The 27,928-nt window shown below is 34.5% G+C and overlaps 3 protein-coding genes across 3 annotated transcripts; 1 reads left to right on the forward strand and 2 right to left on the reverse strand.

The window, feature by feature from the left end:
- Positions 1–256: 256 nt before the first annotated feature.
- Positions 257–7,930, reverse strand: LOC123684442 (prostatic acid phosphatase-like). The gene is made up of 3 exons (XM_045623711.1): positions 7,772–7,930; positions 5,378–5,476; positions 257–1,250 (listed from the first exon to the last, which is right to left on the reverse strand). The coding sequence occupies exons 1-3, from the start codon at positions 7,856–7,858 to the stop codon at positions 279–281; spliced, it is 1,158 nt and encodes a 385-aa protein (XP_045479667.1). The 5' UTR covers positions 7,859–7,930; the 3' UTR covers positions 257–278.
- A 1,001-nt stretch (positions 7,931–8,931) lies between these two features.
- Positions 8,932–12,716, reverse strand: LOC123684443 (prostatic acid phosphatase-like). The gene is made up of 3 exons (XM_045623712.1): positions 12,373–12,716; positions 10,930–11,028; positions 8,932–9,921 (listed from the first exon to the last, which is right to left on the reverse strand). The coding sequence occupies exons 1-3, from the start codon at positions 12,457–12,459 to the stop codon at positions 8,950–8,952; spliced, it is 1,158 nt and encodes a 385-aa protein (XP_045479668.1). The 5' UTR covers positions 12,460–12,716; the 3' UTR covers positions 8,932–8,949.
- Positions 12,717–15,543: 2,827 nt separating this feature from the next.
- On the forward strand, positions 15,544–27,597 carry LOC123684543 (juvenile hormone esterase-like). Its single transcript, XM_045623835.1, has 10 exons — positions 15,544–15,695; positions 18,453–18,597; positions 20,831–20,920; positions 21,137–21,220; positions 21,577–21,727; positions 23,471–23,662; positions 23,948–24,135; positions 24,360–24,698; positions 26,787–26,928; positions 27,163–27,597. Exons 1-10 carry the CDS (start codon positions 15,670–15,672, stop codon positions 27,456–27,458), a joined length of 1,653 nt encoding a protein of 550 aa, XP_045479791.1. The 5' UTR covers positions 15,544–15,669; the 3' UTR covers positions 27,459–27,597.
- The last annotated feature ends 331 nt before the right edge of the window (positions 27,598–27,928 follow it).

Here is a 27,928-nt window from a genome sequence, read left to right on the forward strand (position 1 = left end):
TTTTCTTAAATGTGTAATTATTTTTCTGGTAATTCAATTCATAAAAATTTCATACTAACAAAAAGTTATTTTATTCATGAACTGATTATTTTCAGTACTTTGGAATCAATTTTGATATTTCATGGTTTTACATTACGAGCTCTATAAAATAATAATAGAAACTGAATAAATAACTACATATTTGAGCCTTCAAAATGTGATTTTTGAATTAATTTTTCTCACAAACAATCGACTATCAAATTCAAAACTAGTAGAATATTCTCATATATTCAATTTATTTAAATATATCTACTTATTTTTGGCTCATCTTCAATATGATAAACATATTTTTTATCAAGAACACATTGGTGTTTCCAGTCTTTAGGATCCATTACTATGGGTTCCACATATTGTATGAATTTGCTCAATTCACATTTTGATCCACACCCTTTTATGTTTACATTGGTTATACCTGTGGTATTCTTATAAAACACACTGACATAAAAGTCATCATTGTTCCTCTTCTTCAGTTCGAAGATTACAGTCGAACTGTAAGATGGCCAAAAGTCTAAAGGAAATTTGAGAACTCCCAGAAGGTCAGCAATGTTGATGTCATGTCCCGATATTGCCATCATTTTTCTACCTTTTTTACCTCTCCCAAAATCGGATTTGAATTCGTTTGGTTTACCAGTGAAAGATGTTAGGTAAGCCAGTATCTCACTGTACATAGAACCAATTCTTAATCGAGAGGAATCTGTGTTATATGTTCGAAATACAAGATTGTAGATGGCTAATTCTCGCAATTTCTCAGGATATACTTTTTTTGTCCATTCTGGCAACGTCAAGTTGTTGTGTTTTTCGATGAAGAAAGTATCGTAGTAGGCGTTTAACCCCTTGAATGATGTGATGGACATGCCCATGTGGTCTGACAGATATTTGTAAACTTCTTTGTTGTCTTCATCGATTTTTTTAAAATACGTCGAGTTCAATATATTCTCCAAAATGTACTCTCGTCTTGGACATGGTTGGTCAGACAGAATCGTGTTATCCATTTGTGGTGGTTTGGAGTGAATTGGTATGGGTTGAAATGGAAGGTTGCTGGTAGATATAGATGGATAGAGACCAGCAGCAAATAAAGATGCCGACATCAAAGTTCTGCCTATACCAGATGAGTAGACGAAGAAATCTTTCGAAGCGTATTTTTCGGGCAGAAAACCTGCATAGTTCTGACGAGCCCACTGGCCTAGTTCATACGCCTGCTGTTTACCTTCCTGTAAAAATTATGTCTAGTTATTTTTTGGATATACAAATTTTCAACTCAACTTTTTCGTTATTCGCAATGAATTCTCAAAGAATACTTTCTTTGAAGTGAAAATTGCAATGAAATTGGAAGGAATATTTATTGGTCAAACGTTTTATATTCAACGAACATACAGTGTGATTGAACTGAGGAGATACATTACACCAAATGAATATTTACGCAGAGAGATACTACGAATAAACCTTTTTCAAGCGAAAAACACACATATGTGTGAACACATCACGACTCAAAGTTAATAAGAAAACTATGGCAAAATAAAGAAATTAGTTTTTTCAGTTTCTCAGAAACCTTTTGTTGGTGAATGAATGGAAATTGGAAAAAAAATACATTTTTCGGCAACCGTCCGGGAAGTGCTCACTTCCCGGACGCTTTTTCTCTGAGAAAGTAGCATTTCCCGGCCTAGTCCGGAAAGTACGTACTTCCCGGACTAGGCCGGAAAAGAATCATAGAATCCATAACAACTGAGATAACGGCTGACAGTTCATATGAAATTAGTTGTCAAAAATTTGCATGTTTTTTTATCGCAATCGTAATATAATATGGAAAGCAGCAGCGATAGTGTTATTTCACATGTTTGCCGAAAAAATATTGTACGCAACACGCCCGAAAATGGTTTTTTTGGACTCACAGACTTCCAGGACTCGCTTACGCTCGTCCTGGAATTTTGTCTATTCGTCCAAAAAAACCCTATTTTCCGGACTTGTTACGTGAATTACTATTTCGCGAATTAGTATTGAAAGATCAGGGAGAAATGAAAGAAAATCGTGTAGGTATAGCTTCAAATCATATCGGGAAGTGTTACAATATATTCTTCACATCTATCGGGTGTCCCAAGGTGAGTGGCCTATTAGATTATTATGGAAACTATTTATGGTAAAGATTTCAAATTTTGTGGATAGATATTTGGCCATGTAAGGTACATTTTTAAAATAATTTCACATTTCCAGTGTTGCCGGATGTACGACAATTTGGCAACAACTTTGTTATTTTAAATGGGACATCAGGTATTTTTATTTTTTTATGATACTCCATAAAATATTAAATCTATTCACTCCTACTTTTCCATTCCTATCTTTAACGGTTTTTGAGTTATTAATTATTTTTAGAAATTTTAGATCAAATTGGCGTATTACGAAAATGACTCTAGTTCGCTCAATATTTGAGATTTGAGTCAGAAATTTTGCAAGTCGTTAGATATTGATCTGATCTGTGTCACTGTTTTTGAATTATGGTTGTCAATAATACAGGACGGACCAAAAAAAATCATCATTTGCCAAGTTACAAAATTGTAAAGAAGTCTATTTTTTCAAATTAGACACCTAGTATATTTTTCAATTTTTGGAATCAGTACAACACACTCTATAATTTTTTTATTCACGTCCCTATACCTATCTCAACTGAATTTCGAGTTATATGCGTTATATGTGTATATCTTTCTTGAGCCATTATTTATAAAAAACCTCGGAACAAAACACCTGTTAGGCAATAATTATTTATTTTGACATTTATGGATTGAACTGATTCATTGATATATCGATCTATGAACGACATAGAGAAAATAACAATACAAAAGAAATTAACGCTTATTGAATCAATGTGAAATATAATAAACGCATATAACTCGAAATCCAGTTGAGATAGTTTTAGGGACGTGAATAAAAAAATTGTAGAGTGTGTTGTACTGATTCCAAAAATTGAAAAATATACTAGGTGTCTAATTTGACAAAATAGACTTTTTTACAATTTTCTAACTTGGCAAATGATGATTTTTTTTGGTCCGTCCTGTATTATTGACAACCATAATTCAAAAGCATTGACACAGATCAGATCAATATCTAACGACTTGCAAAATTTCTGACTCAAATCTCAAATATTGAGCGAACAAGAGTCATTTTCGTAATTCGACAATTTGATCTAAAATTTCGAAAAATAATTAATAACTCAAAAACCGTTAAAGATAGGGATGGAAAAGTAGGAGTGAATAGATTTAATATTTTATGGAGTATCATAAAAAAAATAGAAATACCGGATGTCCCATTCAAAATAACAAAGTTGTTGCCAAATTGTCGTACATCCGGCAACACTGGAAATGTGAAATTATTTCAAAAATGTACCTTACATGGCCAAATATCTATCCACAAAATTTGAAATCTTTACCATCAATAGTTTCCATAATAATCTAATAGGCCACTCACCTTGGGACACCCGATATATCGTTTGACCTTGACCCTTGACAATTGTCACCAGATATTGAGTTCATTACGATATAACGTAATCTGTTATTGAGTAATATAAAAGGTAGAATTTTCGCATAAAATAGTTTTTGCTTATAGTTCTTCAAATCCGCAGCAAATCAGCTGTCTTTGTTTTTTCTACTTAAAATTGGATATTAACAATTCGGGGATCACGCATTGTGTAACCGCGCAATTTCGATCAAATTTCAAATTCATCTCGTGGGAACATGAACTTGAAATAGTAAAAAGATATAAAGTAGGTATGAAACTTTTATTGATAAAAGAAGAATTATTTAATAGCTTCAACCAGAACGATTTTAATTCATAAAAGAAATATACTATAGTTTAATTCCAAATTATACCAATATTGGTGTACACCTTTGCTCCCGCCGTTTTGCAATAGATGCTGTAACGGTAAATGGTAGTCGAAATAAACAGATCGTAGATATCATACAATAAGCTCAGGTATTTGTAAACAAAACGCCATCGAAATATCAGTCGATTTGTGTCTGCATGATGAAGTTATTCTCGATTAAACATGTCAGCTTACGAGCCAAATTCTCGTCATTTGCGGAAAGTTTTAATTTTCTGCTTTAGTTTGAAGAAATCTGCGACTGAGGCTCATCGAATGCTCTCAAATACCCATGGTGGGACCGTTATTAGTGGAAGAACGTGACGAGAGTGGTTTCAACGCTTCAATAATGGTGATTATAACATCGAAGACCAGCGGTGGATGAGAGAATCGGAGAAATTACCTGATCAAGACTCGGAAGTCATGGGAATGATTCAGAAACAAGGAAATTGGGTGCCGTACGAATTGAAGCCGAGAGATGTTGAACGGCGTTTGTTTGCTCGTGAACAGCTGCTTGCAAGGCAAATACGTAAGGGATTTCTGCATCGCATTGTGACTGGAGACGAAAAATGGATTCATTACGATAATCCCAAGCGTAAAAAATCATGGGGATATCCCGGCCATGCTTCTACGTCGAATAGTCCAACCGAATAGTCACGGTTTCAAGGTCATGCTCTGTATTTGGTGGAACCAGCTCGGCGTAGTGTATTACGAGTTGTTGAAACCGACTGAAACAATCACAAGGGATGGTTATCGAACGTTATTGATGCGTTTTAGCGGAACATTGAAAGACAAACGACCGCAATACAACGACAGACATGATGAAAAAAGCATTACAAAACTAGACCTCATGTTGCGAATGTGGTCAAGACACACTTGGAAAGTTTGGAATGGGAAGTTCTGCCCCACCCGTCGTATTCTCCAGACGTTGCTCTCTCGGACTATCACTTATTCCGATCAATGGCATACGGCCTGGCTGACCAGCACTTCGGTCTTATGAAGAAGTAAAAAATAGGATCGATTCGTGGATCAATTCAAAGGTTTGAACAGTTTTTTCAATGCAGGATTCGTAAACTGCCTGAAAAATGGGAGAAAACTGTCAAGTGATGGACAGCGATGGAATCATAAATGTATAACCAGTTTTTACAATAAAGCCGCGAATTACGGAAAAAACGGCGGAAGCAAAGTTGCACGCCTAAGTACTTTGGACAAAAAACTTGTAGAAGTGAAGATGTAACCTCTTTTGACGCAGCCCAGATATTAGAGTTCATTAGAACTTTGGAACTGGAAGGCGAACTGTAAATTACGCAGTGGTGAGGAGAGCCCTCATGTGGGGCACGATATACCTTAAGATCGCAGTGCCGTACAACTCATTATGGAACCAATCTCTCAATTCCATAGGTTTCCATAGGAATGATAATCCAAAGATGATCTATTAAATTGTTCAGGAAAAACTAAGCACATTTATTGATTTTTAGGATATAAGCTTACCTCTGTCAACTCTCCTATTGGTACCGGCCAAAATGACATATTTTGATATGGATCATTAGGATGAAATAGTCTAGGAACTCTCGCTCCATGCCTGAAAACCTAAAAAAAATCATATTAATGAAAATATATTAGGATGACAAGTGATTTTCATCAACCGGGGTATCATATACCTATAATTGAAGCGAAGAAATCGAAATAACATCCATTATTTCCAGGGATGGTATTTAGAAAACTATGGGAATTATATATGTAACTTCTTTTATTTCCGCTTGTACAGGGTGAGTCAAAAATGTGTACCGAGCTATCTGGGGATGATGGTACATGGAAAAATCAATATAGTTTGATGAATAAAGATCTATCCTTCTAAAGTTGATAAATTTCGTGCATAAATGTAATTTGTTAAAATACATCTTTTATTACACTTCCATATTTCTGATATTGTTATAAAGGGTGTTTTCAGAAGGTGGGTTATGATTTTTTTGGAACAACAACTATGGTTATTGATGAATCTCGCGATGAATGAATCTGCTGACATCATTTGACTACAAAATCTCAAATATCTCGAAAACGGTTTCATTTTTCGTATTTGCATTGGTAGGAGTACCTTTTTCATTTAATTTCCTGCGTTACATCGAATGCTGCTATATATTCAATAAAACGAATACAACGAAAAAAGTTGATCAAAAAAAAAATTATATCTCACCCCCTAAAAACAACCTTTATAACAATATCAGAAATATAGTGTAATAAAAAAAATTATTTTAACAACATACATTTATGCATGAAATTTCAATCTGGAGGCATTTACCGTTTAGAAGTTATGAGGAGAAATTTTTTTAATTTTATCAAATTTGGAAGGATAAATCTCCCTTAATATGCATTTTGGGCCATAAGTTTATCCATCAAACTATACTTATTTTTCAATGTACTATCACTCTCGGAAAGCTCGGTACTCTGTATATTCTAAAATATTTGCATTTCTCCTTTCATTCAAATTTAATTGTATGCAACTTTGCGTCCTAGCAGCTACCTGATATACATTATTAAAACAATTGAGGAATGCTCTATATTTATCCATTCTGTAATCGCTTGATTGTTCTTCAAGTTCATAACATCTTTCTGTTTGAGATTATGAGTGATATTTTCAAAATTTTGTTTATGGGACAAACCTAATTTATTTCTCTCGTTGTTAGTGTTCTATGTGAAGTGAAATAACAAAAATTTTATGTACAAACACTGAGAAAAAATTTCAGGAGAATAAAATGTTTTTATGTGATTGATTTGATGGAATATTGATTTTATTATAGCGAATAATGTACTTATGGTTTTATTAGCAGTAAAAGTTGATTTTTGTAGTGAATAGAATGAATTGATATTTGAAGATTTCAGTTGAGCCATAAAAAGTGCTTTTTCCGCTGATATATTTAAAAAATACAAAATTATATTCCTGTGTGCTTACTAGTTTTTTGGTTGTCAGGGCCGTCTAAGGGCCTAACATGAGTACTGCATATGCTTGAAGCAATTGGAATAGCATTATTACAAACAAGGGCGGCCCTAGACTCAAATTTTGGGGGGTCTCCGTTATGGGCTTCAAGTTTTTTGATGGGACCATTTCGTACCTTGTCTACTTGAAACATATATTAAGTGTTAGGTGATTCCATTTTAGGGGGGGGTCACTCATGACCCCCTTGACCTCCCCCCTGGGAACGTGCTTGATTACAAACACCTTTAAGGGAAACCATTATTGCATATTGTCTTCGTTTCAAAAAATAAAACATGTTTAAGTGTCACATGAAAAAAATCTCTTTCTTAATATTTAAAAATATCAAAAAGTATTAACAACTTCGATATTTCAAATAGAAAACCCTGTATATTATTACTTTATTCGGTTTGGTGTAGCCTCATAATATCGAAAAAATAATGACGAAATCACTGACTTTAAATCAGATGGTCCTCGTTTATTCATGCGTCAATTGTGCCTTTGGAGACCACACTATATACAGTTATGTGAGCTTCAAGGGCTCACTTGGATCATAAATAACGAGTACTCAGAAGCCTCTGACTTCATGTAAGTGCTTTCCTCATTTTTATGGGAAAATATTCGGAATTGGAATATTTTGCGAGATAGAAGGAAATAATCCTGCGTCAAAAATTTGAACTGGTCTTTATTATTCAATAAAATTCTGTAAATGTTAAATAGTTTTGGTAAAAGAATTCCCGTGATGTGAGGAAGTATACTGTATCAACTGTTAGGATTTTCAGAATAATAAATTGAATGAAAATAAATTTAAGTAGATGTGCACTTCAACACCTCTGTCCAACGAAATATTAGTATAAATTTTCCAGCCAATCGATTGAAACTAGAATTATCTACATTATAGAAAAAAAACTCACAATAACCGTCCCAACGAGTTCATCAGTGGAGAGTGTGCACGAAAAAATTTGGAAGAAAATTGCAAAAAACACACTTCTCAGGAACATTTTGATTCGAACTATCAGTCAGCCTGTTCAGAAGTCGAATGACTTCGATAAGAAGTCTAACAATTAATGACGATATCGAAATATCAGCAACTGAAGAATGCGATCAGTGGCGTATAAAAGTGAAGGTCTGGTCTTAGGCTGATTAGAATAAAAATGATTCATAATCATGTTTGATTTTTGAGGAATTACTGATAGTGATTGAGATATACAATTCAATTATATGGTTGACCGACTTTAAAGCACTCGTTTCTTGTACAGAGCGCTATTTATAATACAAGGTTTTCCAATTAAAGGTTTAATTTTGATATTAGGAAAAGAATACCCATGAATGATGAATTTTTATTTCAATATAAAGAGGAAGGTATACCATTAACGATGAAAAACGATATCAACCAAATGGCCGGCACATCTATTATTACAGCACCACATCCCTTTCATGACAAATTCGCACCTCTTCGTTCGCCTCAAAACAGAAGTTGACCTGTTTTTATGTAATCTTCGAAAATTCTTCCTTTCTGAGTTCTGAGGGGGCCATACTGCTTTGCGTCTGCCAGCGTTCAATAAGGTACCTGCTATTTCGTTGGTTCGTCATCTTGGGTTGAGTTATGCGGTACTGATCCCTAACAAGGGTGAAACCGGTATATCGCTACTCTCCTTCCTTGGCGTGCATTCTCCTTGGGTAACTTTCGATTTTGATTCCTACGTAATGATGTGGAAATCTTCTGTTTGACAATGGTTATGTGGATGGCATTTTGCCAAAATATTAACCAGATAGATAAGATATTTACACACTTGGAAATAGTAGATACTCCTTTTTCTTTTCTTCAAATGGCAAATTGGCGAGCCTTGGAGAAAAGGAGTTGTGGAGGGTACTATCATTTGCGAAGGAGTGCAGTGGAAATGTAGTTGAATTGTACATTTGAGTTTTGAAAATTGTGGATTTTAATATTAATTTAATATTATTCTCAGAATGAATCGATCATCAAAATCGAGTCTATTAGGATGTTATAATTATTCTCATTCACTTCGTTGAATAAAATACCGTTTTTCATTTCAATCAATAAAAACTCATGTCAGAATCGTAAATTTATTCAAAGATATTTACTTTTTTCTGCCTGATCTTCAATATGAACATATTTTTTATCAAGAATACATTGGTGTTTCCAGTCTTTAGGATCCATAATTATGGGTCTAACATTTTCTATGAATTTGTTCAATTCACATTTTGATCCGCATCCATTGATATTCACATTGACTATACCCGTGATATTCTTATAAAACACACTAACATAAAGATCTTGATTGTTGTTCTTCTTCAATTCGAAGATTACACTAGAACTGAAAGATGGCCAGACATCCAAGGGACATTTGAGAACCGCGAGAAGGTCTGCAAGGTTGACGTCATGTCCAGATATAGCCATCATCTTTCTGCCTTTGTTACCTCTCTCAAAATCTGATTTGAATTCGTTTGGTTCACTGGTGAAGGATGCTAGGTAGGCCAGTATCTCACTGTACAAAGAACCAATTCTAAATCGAGTGGAATCTAGGTCGTATGTTCGAAACACAAGGTTGTAGAGGGCCAATTCTCGCAATTTTTCAGGATATACTTCTTTGGTCCATTCTGGTAACGTCAAATTGTGCCACCTTTCGATTAAAAAAGTGTCATAGTAGGCGTCCAATCCCTTGAATGATGTGACAGGCATGCCCATGTGGTGTGATAGATATTCGTAAACTTCTCTGTTGTCCTCTGCGATTTTTTTGAAAAACTTGGTGTTCAATATATTATTCTCCAGAATGTATTCACGTTTTGGACAAGATTGGTCGGATAGAATCGTGGTGTCCATTTGTGGTGGTTTGGAGTGAATTGGTATGGGTTGAAATGGAAGGTTGCTGCAGGATATCGATGGGTAGAGACCAGCAGCAAATAGGGATGCCGACATCAAAGTTCTGTCTATACCAGATGAGTATATGAAGAAATCTTCTGAAGCGTATTTTTCGGGCAGGAATCCTGCATAGTTCTGTCGAACCCACTGGCCTAGTTCATACGCCTGCTGTTTACCTTCCTGTAAAAAATATGTCTAGTTATTTTTTTTTGTAGTTCAATATCGTTAAATATAAAGAAACGATTTACTGACAATGGACCTAGTTCCATACAATCTAATTGAACACATTTACGAATCTATCACCGTGAACAAAGGTATTCGACAGAAAGATTCACTCAGTCTGATTATGGACCGCCTGATATACACTTTGAAGGAAAAGAAGGGATATTGCATGGGAAGCCACAATATAAACATTGTTTCCTTTGCCGACGACGTGCTTCTTTTGGCAGCTTTTGACGATGATCTGCAGAGGCTATTACACCTGATCAATATTATCAGTAATCAACACAAAATGTAGATATCTAATTTCAAAACTAAATGCATGTTCATGATTAAAGAACCGGTTTGATGGGAAAATGAGCTTCAAATATCGCGGAATTGAAATCACCAGCCACAGGGATCTCTATGCAGAAGTTCAACAACTAGCTATTGAGGCAACACAAATAACTGGATATCTGAACACTTTTATTTGGCAAAACAAATACATGCTCAGAGGAAGTAAGGTGTAAATTTATAAAATAGAAGTCCGCCCAATATTGACCTACGCCATAGAAATGCGTGCAGAAACAGAGAAAACCAAACAGAAGCTCAGAACGGTAGAAATAAAGATCTTGAGGAGAATTTTGGGGGAAACATTGTGATATAGACAGATCAGCTAGTCAATAAGAGAAATATTAGGTTCACATGACATTGTCAAGTGGAATAGGCATCTCAGATACTCAAGTTCTTCAGAACTTTAACTGGAAGGCGATCTGTAAAGAGATATACCTCAAGATCGCAATGCAGTGTAACGCCTTATACAAAAAAACACTCACTTCCAAAAGTTTCCATATGACTTGATGATCCAAACAAGGCCTATTAACTCTCAGGCAAAATTATGATTTTATCGAGGAAGCGATAGCCAAAGCCATTAGGCAAAATTAAACAATTTTATTGATGATGTCATAGCTTTCAAGGGTTTGACCTTACCTCTGTCAACTCTCCTTTTGGTGCCGGCCAAAACGACATATTTTGATAAGGATCATTGGGATGAAATAGTCTAGGAACTCTCGCTCCATGCCTGAAAACCTAAAAAAATACATGTATATATATTAATGACAATATTGGGTTACAAGTGAACTATCGAAGTTAGAAAAAAACGGATAGCACATTTTCGAGAGCTTTTCTCGAAAACAGTCCTCTGCTAATAATAATCTGCACAGAATGATATTTGACAGTTGCTATAATCATGCCAACCTACCTAAACCAAAAACAAAGAGTTTCAACACATTTGTCTGTATCACTATTGGCGTATGACATATTCTATGAATCAGAAATGAATTACTTGAATACTTTCAATAATATCTAACTCGCATTCGGAAAACAGCTTGTAATTGCTCATCAAAAAAGTCCTGTTAAATATAAGAATCGATTTTGAATACGAGTTCAAACCAGCGAGTTAGTCAGTATGATTAAAAATGAGACTTTCTAAATTTCGATTAGATTTAAAGATCAGCCGGTTGTTTTCGGATTTGGATTAGTCAGTAACAAGCTCGAAAATATTCTATCCATTTTTCTTCTTCTTCTACCTCCATAGTTCTCGAGGTACAAACTTCAGATAATTGGGATTTATTTTTTTAATTATTATTTATATTTATTGGATATGTCTATCGGTAACCTTGGCTATGATGCGTTTCTCGGGAGAGGATCGTTGGTTGTGCATACGTGAATCTTAAAAAAATTGTAATTTTGCAACTAAAGATCGAAGAAATTCTTCAATATTCGAGGTTCTCGTCACAAAATTTTTACTCATTCGGAAAGGGGCAAAAGTGTTTGAGCATACCGGTCCAAATAAACCACAACTCGATCACTCAAAGTTATGGAGAAGAAAGGAGAACGTGGAACTGGTTAATTAGTCTGTTCGTGATGATCCCGATCATTGGAAACGTGCAAAAGCTTTGAATTTGAACTGCAGGACTTTCCTGGCTATAATCAAAGAACATTGTGATCACAATAATAGAAAATTCAAGCAAAATATCGTTTATTCATGCGCCAATTACGCCTTTGGAGACCACATACACGGTTCTGTGATCTTTAAGGGCGCAATTGGTGCATGCATAAACGAATATTCATATTTCCTCCTTGTTTTTGGAAAATTTCAGGATTTGCAATATTCTTCTAGATGAAAGCAAATAAGCCTTCGTGTAAATAAAGTGGTTCACTAATTTAATTGAAGTTGAAACAATTCAAGAAAAATTTAAAATTCCGGGATATACGAAAGTACATATTCTGCATCTACTTTTGGGACTACCTATCAAAATAATAAATGAAATGACTTCAACACCTCTGCACCCTGTGTCAACTAAAAATTACCAACTTCCAACCAATCGATTGAAACTAGATATATCTACGAAATAATAAAAGAAAACTCACCATAACCGTCGCAACGAGTTCATCAGTGGATATTGTGCACGAAATAATTTGGAACAAAATCCCAAAAGACACACTTCTCAGGAACATTTTGATTCAACCGATGAGCCATCCTGTTGAGAAGTCGAATGACTTCTAAAAGTAACAAAAAATGACGAAATCGAAATACCAACAGCTGAAGAATGCGATCAGTGGCGTATGAGTGAAGGTCTGGTCCTAAGGAAATCAAAAGAAGAATGATTTATAATCATTTTTAGTTTTTGAGGAATAACTGATAATTTTTAATAATGTATTTTTACTTGCCGAATGTCAAAAGATGACAGTTTCAAAAGTGACAGCTGTAAAACAGCTAAAAAGAGCCGAATCTGAAAAATTCATATGAATGAAAAATGTATTTCCTCTAATTCTGTGGTTATTCCGTTCATTCTTCCACATCTTGTAGAACAAAATAGTGCGAAAATATATCAGAAACGCACAGTTTTCATGGTTATATTTTATTATTCTATGTTGGTACTCCGAACTTTCCGCCACGGCTTTATCTGTCAATTCATCAATTTGCCTTATAGAAATCAGTTCTGCCAACCAACATTTTTCAATGCAAAAATCACTAAATTATATTTATGGAAATATTTCATTAATTTCAATGAAAATGCAATGAATTATAGAAAATAATGTATATTACTCGTACAGAAGGCTCATTCTACCACTCGTTCATTCCAAAACTCGCCACTTCGTCGCTCGTTTTTGAATTTTGAACTCGTGGAAGAATATCAATGCCTTCTGCACTTGTATTATAAATAACTATTATTTCATGAGACGTATATCTATGGTTCAATTTGATGTACAACTTACAGACTTACTCTGTATGAAATAACAATTCAAAGCTTATGTGTGAAGTTTGTCTTGATCGCATCATCAGAACCATAGAATATTTAAATAAAAATAAAAGGTTTGATATTTTAAAAAAACTAGATCCGATCAGATCAAAACTTTGAGAGTAGATATATAATAAAACCATGACAAATTCAAACAGAATACCGAGAAAAATCACCCATAATTGGCGTAACAACAGATTCGACTATGTCGAGATTCAATTTGTAAAGTAAAGAGACATTTATTTTCATAAGCATTTTAAAAAGTTGTTTTGCAGATGAATACAACGATATTTCTGTTCAATAATATCTTACAAGCCTAAATGAAGATGTCTAGCTAGCTAGTAACACTAGCAGGCCCGGTCTGGCCAGGTCGGCAGGTCGGCGATCGCCGAGGGCCCCGGCCCAAGGGGGCCCCCAGCTGAACCAAACTAAACTAAACAAATTTTTGAAAATATGTTTTTTTGACAATTTTATTTCATTTAAACGTTTTAAAATGAACAACGAATAGACATTATGGGCAAGGTTCTGTATTGATATTTTTGTCAAAATATTTCATTTGAACAGTTTGATAAAAACAATTGCTTCGATAAAACGCAATATAATTTTGAAAGGCTTCCACGATAGCATTATTCATAACGTTATGGTAGACTCTACCCAAGATACAGGAAGCACTTATATACCAATTGGCTATTTTCGTACGATATGACATTCGATGAAAAGATTATGAAAGGCTTCTAGAAATTACTGTAGTTCTTCAACTACAGTAATGTACAATGCAGGACCACTCGAGTCTTCACTCGAGTGGTCCTGCATTGTAAAAACTCCAGAATTAACCAAGTACGGAATTCTGGAATCAAATATCGTTTCATGTTCATTCGATGGAAAAAATAACATGAAAGAGTATTATAACGGTTTACAGGCTCACCTTAAAAAGCTAAATGAAAATATGACGTATCTATCACGTCTTGAACCTAGTAACTGATTCAGCAGTAAAGTTACTGGAAACAGAAAACTTGTTTGGATTGGTAGAAGAATCTGCAGTTTTTCTGAGTTCATCTTACAAGCGAATGGCGGTATGGTAGAAAGAAACAAAAAACAACATACAAACTTTATAGACTGCAAAAGTCTCTAAGGCTCTATTTTCGATAATTGATGAAAGTGTGTTGAAGAAAACTGCCAAAGATAAATAATTGACGTCAGTAAACCGTATTAAAAGAACATGATGGTCAGTTTGATTGTAAATCCAGACATATGGCCAAAAATTTGGCAAATCAATGATCAAAAATTAAAAACTCATTTATTTCATTTGTTTTACATTTGGTTCTTGTTATAACTCCTGGTTCAAAATATTTGCAAACTAAAACATTGAACTACACTGTTGCTTGGAATTCATTTCAATCACTGCTCAAACTAATTATTGAAAAAAGAAATGATAAACATTTTGAAGTTGTATACACGAAAATAAAAGAGTATGCGCCAAGAGTCTGCTATTAATTGTAAATCGGAAGAATATCGGAAGAATCGGAATATTGATATGGAAATAAAATTGCATTTGGTTACAACAGTATTCATTTTGACCTACTTCATATAATGATTTATTTTATACTTTTATTTCATTATTATTTTAGGCCCTATTTTACTTTTTAGTATCAATATACCTAGTTGTTACCTCAAAGTTCAGTTTATAATTGTACATTTTTTTTGTCTTGTGTTATTCATTTTTATGTTCGTAGTTACGTCATTGGTCTCTCATTGAACTCTCATTCTACTTCAATTATAACCACTTTCAAGGAGTACTGAATGCATAATCTTGTTCTTTCAATTAGAGATACAATAATAAATTAATCTAAATTTTCTGCTGGAGGCAAAATACTTTGAGATTCATTCAAACCTCAACAACCATAATTTAAAATTATTCAAGAGCACGTTTTGGCTGCCGTGATAGGTTCTCGTTTTATTTCTTGAAGGGGGGCCCCAAATCAGCATCTAGCCGAGGGCCCCCAGTGGAGCCAGACCGGGCCTGACCACTAACCCTTGAAAAAGTTCAAGATAAAACTGGCATCTTCTGAAGGATCTAAGTCTTCTTATTGTTGTGATATTAATGATGGACTATATGTTAGATAGTTATTTGGGCAGTTTCTAGCCTTTTTGGATTTTAAGGAGCTTATCGATAATTCACTTGTTTTCTTTATTTTTTTTATGTTACGCACATCAATATCTGCTGTTGTTTCCATGAAAATATGGCAATTTTAATGAATAGCGTCACCTACAAAAAAAAATAGAACTACTGATTATAATGGTTAGTTCGAGTCGCCAGAATTAGGTATCTCAAACAAAATCAGTGGATACACCAGTATTTGTAGATATTTTATCCTAAATAAATAAGTACGTTATTTACTCCCCACATTGTTTCATATTGCAGTTCATGTTTGATATGGAGACTACGAGCAGGTATGTTTTTAGTGGTTAATAATCTGATATAAACTCATTGTAACAATCAATTATATAGATAATATGTTTTTCATTGTTGAATGTTTATCAAAATTTGATAATTATTTGGAAGCTTCAATAGTCAATATTTTACAATTTTAGGAGCCTTCAAGATTCGAAACAGTCATTTCTTCTGCAATGTCATTACGATTTCCGAATCCGATTTATGAAATCTTTTTCCAGTCAACATTTTGATTCTTCAGGATGTCTCTTTCGAAAAATTATAACTATGAACAAATTCATTATTTCTATCGAATAATCAATCAAATGAACCATTTTAAATGATTACCTATCCGGCGTTTCACGAAAATAGGAATATTATGATTACATATTCAGGGCGAGTCACCGCAATGGCCTATTCAACCTTTATGGAAAACTAATCATAATTTTGTGCTGAAAATTTGCATGTTGGGATTTGAGACAATGTTCTTTCTCCCTAAAATATTTTCAGATCTCTACTCCGGTTATACCGTAAACAAACTACTTCTTCCTTATTTCAAATGGCACACTCAGTATATTATTGCATGATTGCATCATTAGTTTTAACTCATGAATCGTCGAGTTTCTACCCAAGGTATGGCATACAGCTGAAATAGTCATCAAAAAATCTATCTAATGATAATAATAATAAGTTTATTCACCAAAAAAATGTTTTACATAGATAACAAAAGAATAGTTGAGATGTAAATAAACATTGAAATCCCACTAAAACTAAAGTCGCGCGTGGGTTTTGCACAGTTAAATTTACAGTATTTCTTATATATGTATTATGTATATGATATCTACAATACTTCACTCCTAACACTTTGACATTTAACCTATTTTAGATACAACTACGAGAAAAAAAATCTAACAATAAACAAAATTTTTAAATAATTTGTGGATTTACATAATCGAGTTGACATTTTATATATTGATCCATACGAAAGAACAACAACATAAACATTTAAAAAAGTCTGTTAGTCGATCAGAGATCGAACTAGATCTCTATTCAAGTTAAGCACGTAGTTTTTTAATTTTTTTTTCAACATGTAACGAGAGTTTATATTTATTATATTTATTTTTTGTTCAGAGGGCAGAAAATTGAAAATTTTTGGAATGAGGTAAGATATATTTCGTTGTCCGATTTTTGTACTACTCAGAGATGTTTTTACGTGATGTTCTTTTTTTTTGCCTAGTGAAATGTTCATGATCAATATTATTCAATAAATATTTGTTTTTGTGTATATGTGTAAGTATGTTATAAAGAAATGTTTGTCTTACATCGCATATTTTTGCTAGTGAAAAAAGTAAATTGCTAGGGAAAGTTGGTTCTTTTCCATACATAATTTTCAGAATTCGTTTCTGTATCGTTTCTAACTTTCTTAAGTGAGCAGCAGCAACCCCTCCCCAGCTCAATATGGCATATTGAATACGAGATTCCACCAGAGCAAAGTAAATGATTCTCAACTGGTGAATGTCAAGTATGATGCAATAATATACTGGGTGTGCCATTTGAAATAAGGAATTAGTGGTATGTTTCCGGTATAACCGGAAGCTGTAGCAGTCTGAAAATATTTCATGGAGAAAAAGAATTGTATCAAACCTCAACATGAAAATTTTCAACACAAAATTGTGATTAGTTCTCCATAAACATCTAATAGGCCATCGCGGTGAATCACACTGTATAGGTATAATCTCCTGATTATTTGAGAACATGAGTTATTTATGCTTATAACGGGTGTTTTTTTTTCGAGGTATATAACTTTAAGTTGGCATTACTGTTCAAGATGGCGACCGATTTAACAGCTGTCAAGTGATTTATTCTCAGTTTGGCTTGGCAATTCATCATGAATAGACTCGCGCCTGAACAACGCTTGCAAATAGTGCAATTTCATTTCGAAAATAATGGTTCTGTGCGGAATACGTATCGGGCACTACGTCCATTTTATTTTGTTTAGCGATGAAGCGCACTTCTGGTTGAATGGCTACGTCAACAAACAAAACTGCCGCATTTGGAGTGAAGCTAGTCCTCAAGTGTCAGAACACCGTTACATCCAGAAAAACTGACTGTTTGGTGCGCTTTATGGGCTGGTGGAATCATTGGTCCGTACTTCTTCAAAAACGATGATGGCCAGAATTTTACAGTCAATGGCGATCGGTATAGAGCCATGATTACCAACTTTTTCATTCCTGAATTGAACAACCATGATGTCCAGGAGCTGTGGTTCCAACAAGACGGCGCAACATGTCACACAGCTCGTGCCACAATCAATTTATTGAAAGACACGTTTGGTGACCGCCTAATTTCACGTTTTGGACCTTTTAATTGGCCTCCAAGATCTTGAGATTTAACACCGCTAGACTACTTTCCGTGGGGCTATGTAAAGTCATTGGTCTATGCGGATAAGCCACAAACCCTTGACCATTTGGAAGACAACATTCGCCGTGTTATTGCCGATATACGGCCAAAAATGGTGGAAAAAGTCATCGAAAATTGGACGTCCAGATTGGACTACATCCGATCCAGCCGTGGCGGTCATATACCAGGAATCATATTAAAATGTTATGCTACAAGATTATCTTGCGGATAAATAAAATTCATGTCAATCGAATAATCCATCGTTGATTCATTGCAATTTAAATTTCTATAGCTCTAAAAAAAACACCCTTTGAAAGAAAAAAAAAGTTTATAGATATCAAATCAAAAAGAAAGAATTTATTATCAATTAATTTCAGTATCAATGCCACGAGTGATCCTACAGTATTTTTACCGGATGGAGTCATAAAAGGTCGTCGGAGAACAGATATCAATGGTCGGGAATTCCTCAGTTTTGAAGGAATTCCATATGGCGAATCTCCTATAGGAGAATTGAGGTTCAAGGTGAGGTTATCCCTTTAATTATCGAATTGATACTGCATCTGATTTTCGCAGGTTAATTGCGGTTATGCCTATAAATATTAATTAGTTTGGAATTAAAATGATGAACTTTAACCGTTTTCACTATTACTTCAAGTTGAGGAATAGGTTCCGAAATTTTGAGGATGAAACTCAAGAAATAAAATTTCCAAAAATTCATTTTCAAACAAACTTCCTAAAAAAAAACAAAACTGTTCTTATTCTCAAATGGCCATCCACCGAAGGCCGAAGTCCTTCAGCCGGTATATTGACAATTTATATGTAGTTTCTACCAAAACTTCATCAATAACTTCCTATTTTTATTCAAGTAATATACACTAAGCAAAAAAATTAACGCACATTATGGAAATCTCAAATTTATTTTACAACTGAAGGTGTTCTCAATGATGATTATTTTTATCAGAATTATGCATGCATATGTTATCCATTTTCAACGTTTTTCTTCAATACAGATGTTTTTTCCCAGCAGGAATAAAAAAAGATGAGATTATCAGATTTTGAATGTATTGGCTCCATTCTGAAATCTTGATGTTCTCGATCAATTCTAGTGATCAATAGTTTTTCTTTCGTTTGATTTTCTACACTCGATCGCTATGCAACGCGAAACACGCAATTTGACACAAGAGGAATGTGCCCAATAGGTAGTTTTGCGAGAAGAAGGGTGGACATACACAAGAATTGCAGAAAGGTTTGGAGTTTCCCATACAAGTGTGTCCACAATGTTGCAACTTTTCAGGGAGACAGGTATGAATGTCCGAAGACCAGGACAGGGTAGACCACAGGTAACAACTGCCATTCAAGAACGTTATTCGAGAGTTTCTTCGTTGAGACAATGGTTTGCAACCGCTCGCCTCCTTCAAAATCAGCTTGAGCAAACTCATGGGGTGCAAATTAGCACTCAGACAATAAGAAATCGCCTCAGAGAATATGATTTAAGGCCTCGTGTCGCGGCAAGGGCGCGTTTGGATTTTGCGAGAGAGCATATCCATTGGGAAGAGGCTGATTGGGAAAGAGTTCTCTTCACAGATGAGTCTAGATTCTGCCTCTACCATTGTGATCGACGTTTCCTTGTATACAGACGTCCACATGAAAGATATGCTCAGTGCAATTTCCTGAATACTATTGGTTTCGGGGGAGGATCGATTATGGTATGGGGTGGAATATCTTTGACTGCTCGCACAGACCTAGTGGTCGTTGATAATGGAGCTATGAATGCTGATAGGTATATAAGGAACAATCGTGAAGAGCATGTAGTGCCATTTGCCCCATACATTGGTGAAAATTTCATTTTTATGGACGATAATGCCAGACCCCATCGTGCGCGCATCGTTCAGGAGTACCTTGAAGAGGTTGAAGTCTTTCGAATGGAATGGCCAGCAAGAAGTCCAGATCTCAATCCGATTGAGCAGGTTTGGGACAACCTCAACAGAAGTCTGAGAAGTTAAAAAAATCATCCAGCTGCTCTTTATGACTTAGGAATCCAACTAAGAGAAATCTGGGAAGGATTAGATCAGAACATTTTAAGATCACTCATTTTGAGTATGAACCGTCTTTGCCGAGCTGTAATTAACGCAAGCGGTGGAAATACTTATCAGCATTGCAGTATTTTGAAAATTGTTTATTTCTCTTCTTTCACATAAGATTCGGTGAAATCCTGAATTTTTCTTCCATTTAATGTGTCTTGTTTCGTTCAAAACCTTCCCCGATAGAACATAAAAAATATGTTATAAAGTCAATGTAGAGTTAACTTTCATTAAAATTGAGATTTTTAGAATGTGCGTTAATTTTTTTGCGCAGTGTATATTGTATTCAGTAATTGAATCGATAAAATATTATTTTCTACAAGCGTGAATTTTCAACCTTTTCAACACGCAAATAATTGGGCAAGGGATTTTTCCACACGCAAGTATTGAAGAATAATTTAAATGCCCAATATAATGAAAACTAATAATAGCTTCCCTATATTACAATTTATTTGTAGGTTATTTAGTTCCATCGTATTTATGAGCTGTTGAATTTCAATTTATTTCTTGTGATTGACCGAACGATGCTTCGTGTCGTTCGGGCAACAGCAGTTTCGTGCGAGAAAGTACCACTTTCCGCGAATGTTAGAAAAATAACTAGATATGTATTATACAATTATATTTTTATTGTTAATACCTGAAAAGATGAATAACGTTGAAATATTATTTTCAAGGATCCTGTTCCTGTAAAACCATGGCATGGAGTTAAGAATGGTACACAAATCGGTCCGACAAGTCTTTGTAAACAACTAAGAATTTCATTGGTAAGATAATATGTAAACTACATTTTCAACATTTGGGAAGAACAAAATTACCTACATAAGAGGGGATAAAAGTGAAAAGTTAATTTCACAAATGAGGAAGTATTTGCAGATAGCTATTGATGAAATACATTCAATTCTAAATTTTCAATATAAAATTATATTCATTTTCTTCCAATAAAATTGTATGTACCTAGTAACTGAAAAAGATTTTTTTAGGATCCCGAAACCAATGAAGTTTCGAAAAAATTTGTCCTAGAAGGAAGTGAGGATTGCTTGAACTTGAATGTTTATACGCAACAGGTAATAATATTCAAATTAATTAATATTAGTCTATTATTTTGTTCATTCGTGTCAATCGCTTCACCGTAGAAAATTCAGATTAGAATATCGAGAAACACTACCCATTATGGTAACATTATGAAACAGCATTTCAGACTAGTTTGAAATTCATCACTCGATTCATCTCGAATTTTTCATTATACAATTTTTCTTCCTCTATGCTCCAAAGCAAAAGCTATAATAATTTCATGTGATGGTAAGATGAACTCTCTTCTGAGCAATTCTTAATATTCATTAGGTTATCAATAATTCGAAATATTTTCTTGATGATATTTCACTGTAAATTAACTATCAACTTATAACTGAAAAACTTTCAGCTGAAAAATTCAGAAAGGCAAAAAAAAGCTGTTATGGTTTTTATACATGGAGGAGGTTATACCATGGGCCACACAAAATATTATGGACCAGAGAGATTAATTACTCAAGACATAGTTCTTGTTACCCTCCATTACCGATTAGGTGCATTTGGTAAGTTATGAGGGATTTTTTTTTTCGAGGTATATAACTTTAAGTTGGCATTTCTGTTCAAGATGGCGACTGATTTAACAGCTGTCAAGTAATTTATTCTCAGTTTGGTTTGGCAATTCATCATGAATAGACTCACGCCTGAACAATGCTTGCAAATAGTGCAATTTTATTTCGAAAATAATGGTTCTGTGCGGAATACGTATCGCACACTACGTCCATTTTATTTTGTTTAGCGATGAAGCGCACTTCTGGTTGAATGGCTACGCCAACAAACAAAACTGCCGCATTTGGAGTGAAGCTAATCCTCGAGTGTATGTCGAAACACCGTTACATCCAGAAAAACTGACTGTTTGGTGCGCTTTATGGGCTGGTGGAATCATTGGTCCGTTCTTCTTCAAAAACGATGATGGCCAGAACGTTACAGTCGTGGTGATCGGTATAGAGCCATGATTACTAACTTTTCCATTCCTGAATTGAACAACCATGATGACCAGGAGCTGTGGTTCCAACAAGACGGCGCAACATGTCACACAGCTCGTGCCACAATCAATTTATTGAAAGACACGTTTGGTGACCGCCTAATTTCACATTTTGGACCTGTTAATTGTCCTCCAAGATCTTGTGATTTAACACCGCTAGACTATTTTCTGTGGGGCTATAAAGTCATTGGTCTATGCGGATAAGCCACAAACCCTTGACCATTTGGAAGACAACATTCGCCGTGTTATCGCCGATATACGGCCACAAATGTTGGAAAAAGTCATCGAAAATTGGACGTCCAGATTGGACTACATCCGAGCCAACCGTGGCGGTCATATGTCAGAAATCATATTTAAAATGTAATGCCACAAGATTATCTTGCGGATAAATAAAATTCATGTCAATCGAATAATCCATCGTTGTTTTATTGCAATTTAAAGTTCCATAGCTCTAAAAAAACCTTTATTTCAATATGGTATATTATTTCTTTTGAATGTCAGTAATTGCAGGGTGAATTAAAGTTAAATTTTTAAAATAGACATATATTTTTGTTTTCACAATACAAAATCCTCCTAATAAATCAACTGAAAACAACCAAAAACACTTATACTAAATTATCTCTGATTTTGAAGTTATGTCGCCCTTCACTATCAACTTCCTTCAATTATTCTGAAATCGAATAAACTAGATCCAAGCGAGGAAAATTTTGGATTTTTTCTATATTCGTGAATATTGGATCACCCTGTTTGTGAACATTACGATTTTTTTTTCGTAACCTCAAAGAATTAATTTTTAATAAAAATTCTTAATCTCTGCTTGGCACCGTCATACAGAGTGATCAATAAACATTTCCTTATGAGTCAAATTACATAGTTCAATAAATCTTGAGCTTATTGAAGAATTTTTCGAATTTTGCATGTTTTGTCACCCTTTACGACTTCTTCTTCTTTATGTGCCGTCTCCTTTAAGAAGGTTGGCTATCATCATGGCGATTTTTACCCTTGAAGTTACGACTACTTTCCTAAAATTTTTTTGTTGGATGGAATTATTATTGCATTTCAATAAACATTTAAATCTCAACCATTTGTCTCAGTGTGTATTGTTTTGAATCAAGCATTAAAGGATATCGGAAGAGTCTTAACTTTCGAAATAGCAAAATTTTCCTATTCTCATTTTTTCCCTTTATTAGTGAAGTGATGCGATACTTTTTTGGCGGAGTATATATTATTCAGTAGTAGTAACACCATATTAATTTTTATTTAGGTTTCCTTTCAATGGAAGATCGGGAGTTGGAAGTAGCTGGTAATGCAGGTATGAAGGATAAAATTTTAGCTCTTAAATGGGTACAAAAAAATATATCGTTATTCAATGGCGATCCTAATAATGTCACAATATTTGGAAACAGTGCTGGTGCATCTTCAGTTGCATATTTGACACTTTCTCCTTTAGGAAGAGGTATGTAATTGTAATAACTAATATGAAGAGAAGGCCTTACCTTGAAACTTACTACATAAATTGAGCCTACCTATACAACAAGAATTATGAAAAACTGTTCAGAAATGTAGAGAAACATCTTATACAAGCAGCAGGTTCAATAGCAGTAATTTTTTTAGAGCGTCTTCATTGGCCTATCAAAAGAAAAAATAATCAGAAGTAAGATCAAAGAAAAGACCTTTTCTCTTGTGGATCGACAAGAAAATACAGTGTAAAACGTTCATGCAAAATTACGAGTACTTTCAGGTCTTTTCCATAAAGCAATCATTCAGAGTTCATGTGCTTTGACCCATGGTGCAAGGAGATACGAATGTAATGCAAAAAAACTTGCCGAGGCACTTTCATGCAAGGAAATGAAAGAAAGTGATACACTACGGTTTCTTCAGAGTCTACCGGCTGAAAAAATATATGAGGGTCAATCTAAATTCATTGATGTGAGTATTGATTACGAAATATTATAGGTATGTATTGAAAATAAAATCTTTATTTTATTTTTGAAAGAAATATAAGCTGCACTGTCATATTTCATCAATGAATGATTTGATAGTTCTGCAAGTAACGTAATGTTATTACAAAATAACCTACTCAGAAAATTGAATGAAAAAATGAGAAAAAGATTGATTATGATCCTGAACTAAGTTGTAATCTTGTATTACAGATTTCATACCCATGTTCCTTCAGAATGTTCTGTCCCATGATAGAGTCCAAAACCAACAAGAATCCGTTCTTGAACGAAGAACCCGTGGAATTACTGAAAACGGGTAGATACTACCACGTGCCCACTATGATAGGCTATACAAATATGGAAAGTATCTTATTCATGGACTTTGATGAGGAGTGTCCATTGAATGTTAAATGTTTCGAAGAAGACACACTTACCCCTGTATGGTTTGGTTTCGAGAAGGGTAGTAGAGAATTTCAAGATGTTGCGAAGAAGATAAGGAAATTTTACTATGGTGATTCGAAGCCAGAATACATCAGTCTACCAACTGTCAAGGTTCGTAGAGGCATGATTTTGGAGAGAAATAGGTATTCAATAAATATCAGAATAAACTATCCCGTCTTTAGCCTATACCCGTAGGAAAGAAAACTCACTTAGCCGTCGGCTTTCTCACTCCTTGCCAAAAGGAACTATCTCTCAATCCCAGTTATTTGAAATATCAGAAAGGTAGAGCTCGGTGGTGTCCGGTCCTTGTGGCCTCCCTGGTTCTCGTCAAACCTATGGTTCTCTTACACGCGATTCTGCCGATCCTTGGACTTGTCAGTCGCCTCCTAGGAATTTTCTCACCCTCTTTGCAGTACCTAAAAGAACAGCTTTTTGCATTATAATACATACTCACTAAATCCTAGTTGATTGATATTTCCTCTGAGATTTTTGGGTACTATTCCAGTTGTTGAGATAATAATTGAAATAGATCTCGTTGATTTCATTCCCCCCTGCCTATATAAATTTTTTTGACGCATGTTGTTGTTATTTGGTATTGTTACGTCGATGAGTATTACTGTATTTTGATGTTTATCAACTAGTAGTATATGTGGTCTGCTTTGAGTGCCTATTTTATCAGTCAAAACTATACGATCCCAGTACAGTTTATAGTGTTCGTTTAACAGGATGGTCTGCAGTTGGTTCTTGTAGTATGACACTTTTTCAGAATGAATTCAGTTCTAATATGATTGAAAATTTTTGGTATAGTATCTTTCCTACTGCATCGTGTCTCTATTCATATTAATTTACTGCAAACATTTGACATCCTACCGTGACATGTTGGATTGTCTCATTCGTTGAACACTCATATCGACATCGATCGTCAGTAATTTAATTTAATTATTTATTTATTTAATTACTACACCCATCTACAGCCTAAGCCAATTACAGAATGGGTAATAGTTCGATACTTTATGATATACTTGCAGTAATTTCTCGTTGAGATCACTTGATCTTGGATGGCTAAAAGAAAACCTTCTGTTTCTGGATACATCGCACCTGATGTGAGCCAATAGTTCGATGCTTCAATGTCGATATGATCCTGGTTCACCTCGTTGAAATTTCGTCCATGTCTTCTCTCTTCATCTTTTCAGTTTTTCTTGGATTATCTGGTGGTTGTATGACAATTGCTCCTTGTGCAGTTGTAAAGGTGTTGATTCATCTTCTCACACAGTATTTTGTAAACCTCTGACGTGCCTGCTTTCTCTTTGTCGTATGTTACTAGGCTTTCTATTTGCCCATGAGCAAGTTCCATGGTGTCTATCAGACCTCTGCCTCCTTTATTCCTCGGCAGTGTCATCCTCTCAATGCTACTTTTTTTTTGGTGGTGCTTGTGTGCTTTTGTCATCAGGGTTCTCATTTTGCCTTGCAGGTTTTCTATATATATTTTACTCCATAAAATTATACCGAAATAGTATGTTGAAATTGAACATACATATGTATTGATGACTTTCGTCATGTTCTTGCTGTTGAGATTTGTTTATAAATTTTGTTGGTTCTCCTAATGAACTCAGTTGTTTAGCCTTTCTTCATTCTTTGATGGTTGATTCGTCAGTTTTGTTTAATTCCTAGGTATTTGTAAAGATCGTTCGATTTTATTGCATCTATCTCCTATCTGTTGCAAAGAGCGATCGGTTCATCTTGAATTCTTACTCGCACTACGCTATAAGTGCGAGAATAAACTAATATATTATTATTTATGAGCCACTGTCTTTTGGGCGTTAACGATATTTCATCCTGGGAACGATGGAGGAATCATCAATAAGACAATTTAGTGGGCTCTGCCTAATACACCTTTCACTCCACATCTCAGGCCTCAATATTGGAAAGTGAAGCCATTCTAAGGTTCAACAAAGAATAGCACTTTGAGGTTCTAAATAAAACCCAAGCTAAGCACATAGCTAAGCTGTAGCAACATAGGTATGACATTTCTAGATTATCTCCATAGAAGAGATATCTAATGGTAATGGTAGACATATATATATATATATATATATATATATATATATATATATATATATATATATATATATATATACTGCTAAAAATGCCGTCCCCAAATTGTGAATAATAATGAAGTGAAATATTCGATTTTTCCAGATGAAGTCCGACATAGGAATCATAAGGGGTGTGTTAAAAACTGCCAAGTATCTAGCAGAAACATCGAAGGAGCCAACCTACCTTTATAGGTACAGTGTTCCGAGTAATCATGGTGAAGAATACTCAGCAAAAAATCTGAATGGTAAGATGAGAGAACAATATAAATGATTTAATTCATACGAAATCTTGCGTATACTTACGCCTGACATGAAATACAGGGTGGTCCAACTTAACACCTCGATTTTCCGACTTTTCCGACAAAAGCAATATTTCGAGAGAAATTTTATGAAAAAAACGCGATATTAAATCATCATTGAGGTGACCTAGTTCTTTGCAAATATTTTTGCAGTTATATTATTTCATTGATAATTAACAGGTGCAAAACATGGAGATGAGTTGGCACATCTTTTCCAAATGGGAACTGAATTAGATGAAGCTTCACAACGAATCTCGCAAAGACTGTTGAAGCTATGGACAAACTTCGCCAAGTATGGAAATCCCACTATTGAAAAAGATGAAATTGTTCCTGTTGAATGGAAGCCGGTGACCAAAGACCACTTGTATTATCTAGATATTGGAGAAGAGCTGTCGTTACAAGAAAATCCTGAAGCGGATAGGATGGTTTTTTGGGACAACCTGTATCAGTCTCATCCCAGAACGAAAGACTATTGATTAAATACTTCAATTTTCAAACTTCTCATTGTTTTTATTTCGGTTGTTCATGTCTGTTTGAAATATTTATTTCTGCTGGTTTTTATATCAAGAAAATGTAAAATACCTCATAATGTTCAAATACATTCATTTCAACTAGGGTTGTTGCAGTCTATTACTAATCAAATTTAAATCAAGAGAAGGTCTAAATTCTTCTTCAGATTTGATACTTCCTTTTACTGATCGAATGATGTTTTACCATAGTTTAAGGAAAGGATAGTAAGACAGTGTAGTGCTTTTTTCGATTTTGTTGATGTTGAGCGCCATCTAGTTGTACTCACGTTTAACTCGAATTTTACTCTCAAAAATTGGTCCGTAAAGTGGAGCCCTCTGAAAAAATTGGTGTTATTTTGAAGAACTAAAATATTTGAAATAGAGTGGTCAGAAGATTTCTATATTTTGAATAAATATTCAATGAATATTCGAATATT

The sequence above is a fragment of the Harmonia axyridis genome, chromosome 7, assembly GCF_914767665.1.
Source record: "Harmonia axyridis chromosome 7, icHarAxyr1.1, whole genome shotgun sequence".
NCBI classification, from domain to species: Eukaryota; Metazoa; Arthropoda; class Insecta; order Coleoptera; family Coccinellidae; genus Harmonia; species Harmonia axyridis.